General features: G+C 40.9%; 1 protein-coding gene across 1 annotated transcript; it reads right to left on the minus strand.

The window, feature by feature from the left end:
• Positions 1-4537: 4537 nt before the first annotated feature.
• On the minus strand, positions 4538-11822 carry LOC134572640 (kelch-like protein 9). The gene is made up of 4 exons (XM_063431727.1): positions 10548-11822; positions 6533-6785; positions 6276-6436; positions 4538-5420 (listed from the first exon to the last, which is right to left on the minus strand). Exons 1-4 carry the CDS (start codon positions 11583-11585, stop codon positions 5037-5039), a joined length of 1836 nt encoding a protein of 611 aa, XP_063287797.1. The 5' UTR covers positions 11586-11822; the 3' UTR covers positions 4538-5036.
• Positions 11823-12110: the final 288 nt, after the last annotated feature.

Genomic DNA, 12110 nt, shown 5'->3' on the forward strand with positions numbered 1-12110 from the left:
CGTGATCTTTATTCTATACTTTACTGCCCCCTAGAGTATGGCTTGAGCCAAATAAAAAATCTAGAAGAATGGATGGTTCCTGGATATGACCGGAAGACCGAAGGAACAGTCTAAACACGAAGACCATGCTGTCTTGATTAGGTAGTTTTGAATACTGTACCGTTTGTGTGAAACAGTAGTTTCCATTTTGTGATTTCCATGCCCACTCGGGTTTCCAGACTGACACAGATTCAATAATTGGTAATAAGGTATGGTGGTGGTACCAGATGCTGTGCGTATCCAAGCCTTTTCTATGTGATGCAATAAATTGGAAGATCACAGACATTGCTGCACTTACTCCACATGTCTTCTTTTTATTTTATTAGAGGGTTCCTTCTAGTGTCTGATTGGGTTTGTGTTCCTCTGATTATCCAATATGAGTGATTAGCCATTCTCATGTCCCAAGTCCACCCTCATGCTGCCAACACAGCTTTGATGCCTCATGGCATGGACTCCACGAGACCTCTGAACGTGTCCTGTGGTATCTGGCACCAAGACATTAGCAGCAGATGCTTTAAAGATTTAAAGATTTAATCCTGGGAGTTGGGAGGTGGGGCCTCCATGGGTCGGACTTGTTGTTCCAACACAGCCTACAGATGTTCAATTGGATTAAGATCTGGAGAATTTGGAGTCCAAGGAAAAACCTTGAACTATTTGTCATGTTCCTCAAACCATTCATGCAGAGTGCATTATACTGCTGAAAGAGTCAGCTGCCATTAGGGAACACCACTGTCATGAAGGGGTGTACGTGATCTGCAACAATTTCCTGGTAGGTGGTAGGTGGTACGTGTCAAAGTAACATCCACATGAATGCCATGACCCAAGGTTTCCCAGCAGAACTTTGTCCAGAGCATAACCCAGCCTGTCTTCTTCCCATCCTGCTGCCATCTCTTCCCCAGGTAAACTATGCACACAAAACAGACTCATCAGACCAGGCAACCTTCATCCATTGTTCCACACACACAATCACTGTCATTGGCTGAGGCCTACCTGTCACAGAAGGCCGTGGGAGACTGGGAGGTGAAGTCTCCATGTTCTGTCCTCTTCCTCCTGGCGAGGTCAGCAGTGTGAGTGCATTGTGGGAGCGGGGCTTGCGTGCATGAGGCAGGGTCTGAATGAGGGGGCAGAGCATAGAGTTGCCGGGTATTCGGAAGGGAGCCTTACACGGCCCTCTGGCAGCCTAAATGCAGCCGCACCAGCCCCCAGCACCTCCCTCCTTCTTTCCCTCGGACTGACACAAGCTGTCACAGTCCGAGGGAAAATAGATTAAAAAAAAGCACATTAGGGCCAACTGCCTGTGGGGAGGGGGCAAGTTGAAAAACCCAGGGGGGCAAGTGCCCTCCCTTGCCCTCACCTACGGACTCCATTATCAGTGTATCTATTACAAACACACACGAATGTTAAGCTTCTTGAGGGCTTAATCACTGAACAGTAAGTTAATTTGATAACTGATGTGCAACATACAGGCTGAAGCAGCTGCATTGAAAAAAAAAAATCACGGTGACTTATAGTTGACTGACATCAAAATCCAATTTAATCAAAATATTCCCAAGAGTGAACGGCTTAAGCACCTATCGTTATTCAATGTTTCTTTAACTCCTGGCCCACGCGTTTTTAAAATTGGATATAAATTCAGGTTTTACCACCAAGAAATTTTCGGATGTGTACTTTGAGCAGCCCATATACTTTGAAGCAAGCATTCGGGGTTTCTGAGATGACTTTCATGTTAATTGTATTTACAAAACTGTAAAGATAGATTTACAAAGAATTGTTCCCCTGGCATTTTAAATTGTGTCTATTCCTGCAATTATGTCTGCGTTTAGCGTGATGTATTTACAACCATCAGAGGCAATTCTACAGTATGAAATAATAAAATATACAAAATAAGCACCGACTAGCAGTGGTCTCTTGTAATATACGGGCTTAATATTCTACGCTGTCTCATTAATTTTACTGTTTGCACAAAACAATTCGATTCCCTTTTTGTGGAGCTATATTACAAACCAGTATGTGTCAATAAAGATATAACACAGCCCCATACAATTACAGGAGATGTAACATATATTAATTCATTTGTTCCCATTTAATAAAGATTCATGATTTAGAGTTAGTAAGCCCCCTGCCTTCACTGTTTGTCTTGGGAAACGCATAGTGCTGTCCGTGGCATAGTTGGAACAACATGGGTCTATCCCTGACAGCTACCTCAACATGGAATTCAATGGACCATACCACTTCTTCTGAGTGATGGGGCGTGCACAAGATCAAGCCTGTCTACCCAATATCAGGACAGTCAGCGAGTCCATTCAAGTCGACATGCACTTGAGACCTATCTGGTGGACGTTTCTACTCCTATCCATGGCCCTATCATTTCTTATGATGGTTATTTTGTTCATTCGTTCATTTTTTAGGTTCATTCCATGCACTGATGTTTTACTAGGTGTATCTGTCTCGGAACTCCTAACCTCCCATTCTGTGATAAATGTCATAGCGCAATAAGTTTTTTGCTAAGGTTTCTTTATAATAATGCAACATTTATCCATCAATGTTTTCTGTGACTTTTTTTTTTTTTATTTTTTTTGAGTATTTGTTAATACCTACTTCTATTTGTTGCACCTAAGATGTGCATTTACCTGTAATTTTAGAATAACTTACTATTGATAGCTATTTTTTTTATATTCAATGTATACTGACCAGTTTTATGTGTGTAAAAATATGAAACTGTTTCATGACAATGTAAACAAAGATTCAACGATTTGCCCTCTTCCCTGAGTCACTACCGGACGCAGAGTGTCCTTTATGACTGGTGGACACAACCGCTTCAGCAGAGCTGCGAAAGCCGGTATCCGATACTGCCGGCCATTCATTGGCTGATCACTCTCAGCCAATGAATGACATTCTGTGCATGGTAATTACACAGAATTGACCTATAACTCTGCCGGGGGTGGATTTGCACTTCCGGTAACAAAGGTGTTAAAACTCTATAACCCATCACGCGTGTGCTGGAGGTGCAACTAGCAAATATCTACACATATCAACACTGAAGTGACAATGCTGCTTGGCGTAATCCTGTATATCCACAAATGCATCCTGGCCTGCATCATGACAACCAAAACTGTGATTATTTTTTCTTTATCGTATCATAAGACTGGACATTTTCCAGTTATTAGAATAGAGGAATTCTATGGCAGCTTTCTTTCCAGGGTGCAAAATATATACTTTTATCGACTCATTGTACAGCGCTACGGAATGTGATGGCGCTATGTAAATAATAAAATAATAATACTAATAATCGACTCCATCGCTGGTTTTAACAATAATACACAACTCTTAATTCATTAAACACTGGGAAAAGCAAAAAATGGACAAGAGAAGTGCAAAATGTTTATCCAAATTGGCAGAGAATATATCAGAGATGAGGAATTATTCTACCACCGTAGATATATAACCTAAAATGTATTGTTAATTATTGGCCATTGCTTGTTTAGCGAAAATAAAATTTTTAAAATGTCATTAGGTCTGTTGACTGTTTCGGCATTGAAGTTTCATATTCTCTGCCTGGACAATTCCCTGCGATTGATTCCCAGTTTAGAGAATAATTGAGTCAATGTTTTCTGTAAATTACAGATTTGGGAAGAATTCCGTTACAGGGTGAACGGTCTGGATGGCTCCGTAACGTCAAGCAGAGATAAGCGTCATCCTGGTAGATGTCAATAAGCAGAAGAATGATCAGATTATTCCGTTCACGCGACTGAACGTCGCAGGTACCGCGTCTACCATATTGATGTGAAAGAAGATTATAATGTTGGCATGACACATTGCTCTATTTATGCACTGATTTTTTTCGAATAAATATTCTGAGTACCTGAAAAAGCACAATTTATGTACGTGCGTCATTGTCAGAGAATTGAGAATCACAGAGCAATGCACCGTGATGCCTAGGTGGGTGCAAACGCTGTAAAACTGAAAAAATAAAATCATTATGTTGAATTTCTCAAACCCAGGACAGTATATTGTACAGGATTACACTGCCCTCTAGTGGCACATGAGGTTAACACATACATCTACCCTTCCATTGAAGAAGAGGCTTGCACATAACCGTTAGGACATATTAGCCATATAGTCTAGTATAAAATTTGCAGGTCACTAGTTGTTCTCCAAACACCTTTGTGTAGTAAAGAATATTCTGTTGATTCATTCAGAGACAGACAGCTTTCCTATGAAGACCCTGTGAAGACCCTTTACTCTGGGCCCAAAGGAGCTGCCTTTGCACCGAAATACAAGGATTTACCCCTACGTTCTGGATCCTAAGAATCTGCCCGTTCCTCATAAGAATCAGATGTCTCACTTTACAATGTGCTTAATCAAAAAGTTTTCAATCCCTGATCGCACTCAACCATATGTATATGCTTAGTATTTCCATAAGTTTTTTTTATTAAAAAAATATCTTTATTGAAAGCACTGAGGATCGAGTAACCTTCCACCGTTCGTGACAGCGGCATTTAAACAGATTGGGCAGGGATTAGGGCTAGTGAATATGCTGTAAGAAAAGGAAGCCAATATCACCTCTTGTAGGGGAACGTGCACATTGAGAGGCTGCAATAGTTTTAGAACAAAAACAAACCAGATCTATTTGTTTATCCAACAACACAAAAGGAAAAATGTGAATTTCAGTAAAATAGAGAAAATCACGATATTGCAGCAAATTAATTTGTACATTACTACAGACGAACTGATGGCACAGAATGATTCATATATTCACTCACTGGAAAGTTATAACAATAAACATTGGTAAATATTTAGGGCTATCTGCTAATGTGAGAATTGTTGGGAATTCAAGGGGAATTCAAGGCGAATTGAAGGCCAAAATAGCAGAACTGTGAAAAATGCTCCAAGCCAGCTATGCATCGGGTTCAGCTACTTTGGCCTTAAATTTTCAATTCACTTTGAAATCCCAACGGATTTTGACGTTTTCATTCTGGTTGACTGACACTGCAGTGTCATGCGTCTCGGTCTGGTTTTCCTGTGATAAACAATGTCAGCGTGGACTTCTTCTTGTTGGAACTCGTTGGGCTCAGCTCTCCTTTCTCCGACAGCTTGTCCATCATCTGCTGCGGCAGTTTGATAGCACAGGAAGCGTGATCTACTAATGGATGCGGTAAGGACCCGGCTTTTGACCACGTCTTGGCTTCGGGGTCATAAACAAACACACCATCTTCTTTGTTCATGCTCTTCAAAGAGCCACCACCGGTGATGTACAACTTGGACTGGTGGGTCAGGATGCTGAACTGACAGCAGTTAAATGGTGAAAGCTTCAACAAGCTCCACTGGTCGGCTGCAGGGCTGTAATATTCGGTTTCATTCACGTGGATCCATTTTTTGGCCTTGTGGGAAACAAATAAAAACAAACCCAGTCTTAGATTAATGTTTGTTAGATTTTATCATAGTGTATTATATTATGGAAATCATGGTATGGTATATACCACAGAGATCTATTAATACAAATTAGACATTAATTCCACTAACATAAATTGTCTCTCTAAGCACCATAACCACTTCAACTTGCTGGAGTGGTTATGGTGCAAAGACCATATCTGTGCAGTGTTTCTGCCAGTCCTGATATATTTAATATGTTGTTACCTGGGGTGTAGAACTATCTCATTGTCCTATCAGCTAAAAACTTTTTTTTTTTCTGGGCTGGCTTATATATCTGTTTTTTTTTCTAGCATTTACAACTGGCGTCTGTGCACACAAGGTGAACAATCAGCATTTGGTTGGACAATGAAAAGCACTAGGAAGAAAGGTAAAGGTAAGGTGATTTAGGGCTTAGAATTTTTTTTTTTTTACGATTCCATAATCATATGCATAAAAATATACAACTAGAGTTTCCCTTCCCGCCCAATATCTCTCTGTATCCCATCTTGTATAATTACAAAATAAGTGTATTATTGTTCGTCTTTCCCCGAGACACACTCATTATCCTTGTCATTGCCATATTCTATAAACACAACCCTTCCCACTATCATATCATATAACCTTTTCAGTCGTTATCTCTTCCATCTCTGTATTACATCCTACAAATCCACAGTTCATTAATTTTTCCATTGCAATGTCTCGTACATTATTGGTAGTCCATTTCAACACTTTATTGCCTGATCCTCTGATGACCAAATCCTTCCCTTATGACCGATAACAATGAGGTTATAAATGGAAACAGATTCTGTTACGGGCCAACTTACCGCGTTCAGTGTACGACCACCAATGCAGAATATTGTATCTCCTATGGTCGCCATTCCATGGTCACAACGAGCAAATGTCATAGCGCGGTTTACCACCCAGCGCCGGAGTCTTGGAAGGTAGCTGTAGACATCATTCAAAGTCCTACCAGCTGAATAACCGCCTGAAACAAAGAAAATATACATTAGAGAGATGGCCATGTCCCACCAAGATGAAGCACAGACTAGAAGACCTAGTCTTCTACATTAGGAATTATCACCTGAGATGTACAAGATGCCTTTGTGCGTTGTCCCTGCATGATCAGCTATGGCTAATGGGAAGGGAGCTGTGGATTCCCACTTGTTTTCGGAGGGTTGATACTCTTCCACAGTATTGGTGAGATTCCCCAGAAGTGTTCCTCCTCCGACAGCTACAATGCGATCAGCGACCACATCTGCATGGAACCGGGTCCTTTTCTCCAGCATGCCAGCCACCTGCAACCATGTCCCATTTCTTGAATCGAAACGAAACACCTGAGAGACAGATGACAAAAGTCTTCAAAATATCTGAGCAGTTGAAAGCATTTCTAGGGTGTGTAATTTGTAGGACATTACACCCGCTGCCTTCCCTAGAGTTCTGCCACCCTGTAACAGACCAAACAGCTTACAATCTACAAGTTTACAATCTAAATGGCAAATTCTATCAAAAAGGGCCAATTTGGAAAAACTCTAACTCAGCAATAGTCACAACTTTAATTTTTGCAACACTCAATTGTTCAACTTAGTTCTTGAAAAAAACAGATATCAAGGAATCCATTTAAATAAATAAATAAAAATCGCTGCTGTGTGTGTTACCCATCGCCGGCTAATAAACACCGTACAGTGCATATATTGACTAGAACAAAACCATGCAGACTGTACTGGATTGGAAACCTTTATTTATATAGAAATACAGCACAGTTTGATGTTTAGTGAATAAACACTATCTTGTTTTACATCCACTAAACAGTGAAGTTTACAGAACGGACAAAGAAATTACACATTTTAAGCCAAAGAAGCACAGCTAGAATAATAGTTACAATAGATAATAGAGATTATTTTCCCCCAGTTTTGTTATTTCTGCCTAAAATGTACAATTCCCTTCACAATTCATGGTGTAGAGCATATATTGGCTATTAAGGAGCCCTGGGCCAACATTTTTCCAGGGGCTACAAATTTGAACCAGTCATTCCATAATGGTAATTTCTATAAGAACATCCCAAGCACCATAACCACTATAATGCACTGTGGGGGTTTATGGCACTTGAGATTGCCCTTCCCCACCCCCATTTAAAGTAGTCACACCATTTTAGAATGGTTTCATGCATGGGGTTTGACAGGTGCTGCTCCCTGCCTCCTCCCTGTAGTCAATGCCAGGCTAGCTTAGATGGAGAGGTGAGGAGCAGTGCCCAGTGGACCCCAGGAAAGAGTCAAACCATTCTAAAACCATTTACTTAGGTTGGGGGGCGCCAGACTAAACCTGGCACCATAACCACTACATCAAGCTGCAGTGGTTGTGTTGGAGTGTTCCTTTAAATGGACACTGTAGGCACTGTAACGGCTCATGTCCTTGAAGTGGTTAGTGACTTCAATCCCGTGGCTCCATCCTTCTATTCAGAGCTAAACTGTTTTTAATGCTTTAATGTTAAACGGGAGTCTCCAGCAGCCCCTCCCGTCTGTGCTGCTTGGTCTAATGAGGAAGTATTAGCCTGCGCAGTAAAGGCTGTTATTGGCTGAGAGTCAGCTGACCGCTTTCATCCTATCACAGAGCCCATTGCAGATATGAATTGGTTATGAATGGCTAGAAGGAAGTGTGTAATATCTGCCTTACCCACACCTCCAGTGGAGGCGGGGTTGTGGGAAGCCAGGGACCTTCATTCAGTGTTAAACTGCTCGAAAATGGTTTAACTCTGAATGGAAGTGTTTTTGCTCCAATAAATCTGCCCACTGGATTGAACCTGAGTGCCTGGAACATCAATACTTTTTTGCAAATCACATTGTGAGGATTGGCCAACCTCAGGCACGGTTGCACCCTGGGATCCAGGAGAGTGCGGTGTCCATATTGGTAATTACACTACATACAGTGTCCCTTTAAATTCTTAATATTTACAATGCTAAAACAAAAAAACTAAAAATGCTTTATTTTTCATAACCTCATTCCCATCTACTGTAATCTATACACACAGAGACATGAGATTCTCAATCACTTGCAATCACTCCTTATGTGGACCAGCATTTTAAAGCCCTAAAACAGTGGAGTGCCCACCCATGTAACCCAGTTTACCGAACATGCCAGGGCCGGCCATGGATTATAATGTACCCCCCTCTATTTTTGTTACTATAAACCTTGTGATACAGAACTCTCTCTCTAGATCAGTGTTCCCCAACCCAGTCCTCATGGACCACTAACAGTCCAGAATTTATGTATTTCCTTGTTTTATTCCAATGTAGATAATGAAAAACCCTGGACTGTTGGTGGTCCATGAGGACTTGGTCGAGGAACACTGTACTGAAAAACCTTAGACTGTTGGTGGTCCACGAGGACTTGGTTGAGGGACACTACCCTAGATGACATTTCTCAATGTATACTGAGTCCACATTGTAAAGAAACTGGGACATATACAGCGCTGGCATAAAATAGGCAGCGTTTAGCAACAGGTTCACCTCAATCTGCCCATCTAAGAGGCGACCGGGGACATCCGAGGATATTGGATAATCACTTGATAAGTGTTGGTGGTGTGTCCACCATAGATCAGCAGTAAGCGGCAGTTGGCACCGAAATGCTTTGCAGTGCAATACCTATGGCATTGGCGAAGTTGCTCTTGAGAAACCAATTATGTTTCAGGAATTTCAATAGCATTTATTGAAGTATTTAACCAAGTAGGGCGAAGTGCAAGACTGGTGGGTAGTATCCCAAATAAAACAAAAGGCAAAGAAATATTAAAAATAAATTCATTATTCTGTTTCCAGCTTTGGAATAAAGACTTAGAATAAAAAAACAACAACTCCCATCACTCTCAGTAAGGTAATACTTGGAAAAACATTCACCAAAAAGTGCAGTGCTCGTGTGTTACACACATAAAATTGAAAAATGGTATTTACCCTTTCCAATTGAAACCACTTGGTAGATAAAAATGAATCCTCTAAAAAACCTCAATATAAATTCATACAGCAAAGTATCGACAAAGGGTAATACAAAGGCACAGAAATAGTGTAAAACTGTATTAACAAAGAAATGTCAATAATTCAAGGTTGAACTCACAAGTGTAGTTAGTATATAGAGCCCATCAAAGTACAGATGATAAATACCGTTCGGGATAATCCTCTGGAGTCTGAATATTCAGAGACGATTGTAAAGATAAAGAAAAAAAAAACATGGTGCAGTACTTTTACATATAAAAGTACTTTGCTGTATGAACTCTCAGTAAGGTGTGTGATGAGTGTGGCTATTACTAGATCTAATGCATTTAGTAAGATATGCAGATTTAAAACCGCTCTTTCACCATGGGGGGAGGGAGGTGTTTGAGTCTTTCGTAAAGATATATTTATGAAATGCTCAGAAAGTCTATATTGGAATTACAATGCAGACCAAAAAATTGTAAGACAATGCAGGGATTATTTTGTCTTATGTTAATATCCTACCTAACAAAACGCGAAGCTACTGCTATCAAGTTTTTTCACTTTCCCCAGCCACCGCTTGTGACAGCTGTGGGAATAAGGCATTATATCGCTCATTGCACAATGATATCCATGGAGGCTTGTGCAGCCTCCACCATGGTCACTGGTGTTGTACAGTATGGATGCAGCTCCTGGCAGTTGAAGTACCAGGAGCTGAAGATCAAAGATGGTGGAGCCCTTGGGGGACAGCATCAGGTAACTATAACTTTACCAAAAATGCAACTTTAACCCCTTAACCCCTTAAGGACCAAACTTCTGGAATAAAAGGGAATCATGACATGTCACACATGTCATGTGTCCTTAAGGGGTTAAGCCACCACACCCCAAGTGTGAAAATGTCACCATTGCGGGTCTTTGCAAAATATGCAAACTCCAGAAGGTGACATAGCCGCTTTAAGTGACTAGAATGGCACATTTTAAAAAGCTATTTTAAATGCACCCATGCTATGTGAAACAGACACCTTCCTATAACATTGTATGAAATTCACTGATTGCAGAAGATGTTTTAGTCATTTTATGCAGAAAAAAAATAAAATAATCTGCGCTTGTGCTTGCATGATACGTGGGGGTACCATTTACCTCATTTGAAGGATGCTTCCCCGAAGGGTCAAACCTGGTTTGTCCACCGATGATGAAGAGGAAATCGTTGATGACAGCTACACAATGATTGTAGACTGGTGTGCAAAGCTCCCCAAGGTCAGCCCAAGAGCTTCCATCTTGACTTTCAACCCACATATTCCCACAGACTCGATTGTCTGATGTCCTCCCCCCAAGAACCAGCATCTTCTCGGAGCTTGTGCGGATGGACGCACTCTCCCAGTTGAGGACAGGCTGCGAGTAGATTTGAGAATGATATCGAAGGGCATCTTGCAGATATCTGAAACAGTTAGAGTCAGTTTTCATGATCGTCGTCTCTTTCACGTGTCTCTGGAGATCTTCCAGAGGAATGAGCGAGAACCGTATTCTTTTTAAAATGTCTCCAGCTTCCTGCAGCCTAGATGGGTCATGTTGCAACCATGCCACTGCGAAATTGAACAAGTCCAGCTCAGTGTATCCTGGGATATTTTTCTGGTCCAGGATTTCAGAAAGCATCATTTTGTCTATTTTACCAAGGTCTCCGGGCTGTTTTAGTACATGTTTATTTTGGTGCCCAACATAACTGGTGGCTTTCTGCTTCAGTTCTTCTGGTCCATGCCTTTTAGTAATATTTAGAATGTCCAAAGAGTTTTCTTGGGTCAAACCATCTTCCAAAAACTGAAAACAGAGTTTTATAGCCTCACGGACCAACAGGACTTCTGCTGCTTTTAGAGTCTCCTCAATGTTGGACAAAGACAAGGAAAGCTTGTTGGAGTAGATGAAATCCAGAATAGTCTTGAGTCCATTTCGACTTACATCCTTGACCTTGATGGTGTCACCAACATTGGAGTCAGCAAAAAGCAATTTGCAATAGGTGCTGGCAGATGCAAGTATTATCTTATGGGCTGGGAATAAGACACCGTCCACTTCTAAAGTAACATCACAAAAATCATTCTGGGAACGAAGCAGGGAGATCCGTTGGAGTAATTTGTCTGGATAATTTTCTGAGGAGAATGTGCACATCTCAGACCTATTCTTCATGGTGGGATGTCTTCTCACTGTTCAACCTGCATAAATTCTGACAGGAGAAACACGTCCCAGAGACTTCTGTCTATTCCTTTGCTCTTTTAAGCAAAGCTTTGATTACTTACAGTAAAGGCTTGTCAAGGAAACCTCTTGATAGAAGGAAACCGGTTTAACCATAGTTTGCACGTAGACTTCAAAAGTATGTTACCTTATTTGATTAGCAAAAAATGTTACACACCCCCTTTCTATATCTTAGTCTCTGCTGCTTTGGCAATAAGCTCGCACACCATTTATTACAAACCAAACAAAAATGACCCCTGCAGGTTGTTTTGAAATGCTTGATCAGTTTAGAAGTTGGCAAGTCTAGGCTTGCACTGTTAACAAAGGCTAAAGGAATGTATCAATACACCAGGTCAGCTAGAATTTGTTTTACTCTGAAATTTATCTAAAGATGGATTCATAAGATCTTTTACAATCCAGATTAACCCACTGACTGCCAAAGGGATCTCCAATTACAACACCAATCCCATCCCTAGATTT

Source organism: Pelobates fuscus, chromosome 9, assembly GCF_036172605.1.
Source record: "Pelobates fuscus isolate aPelFus1 chromosome 9, aPelFus1.pri, whole genome shotgun sequence".
In the NCBI taxonomy this organism is placed as follows: domain Eukaryota; kingdom Metazoa; phylum Chordata; class Amphibia; order Anura; family Pelobatidae; genus Pelobates; species Pelobates fuscus.

Excerpts from the sequence above, each read along its gene's own strand:
- LOC134572640 (XM_063431727.1), bottom strand. The coding sequence starts at position 11,585 with ATGAAGAATAGGTCTGAGATGTGCACATTCTCCTCAGAAAATTATCCA. Across the intron at positions 6,437-6,532 it reads AGGCATCTTGTACATCTCAG|GCGGTTATTCAGCTGGTAGG; the intron begins GTGATAATTCCT and ends TCTTTGTTTCAG. Across the intron at positions 5,421-6,275 it reads GTGGTCGTACACTGAACGCG|GCCAAAAAATGGATCCACGT; the intron begins GTAAGTTGGCCC and ends GTTTCCCACAAG.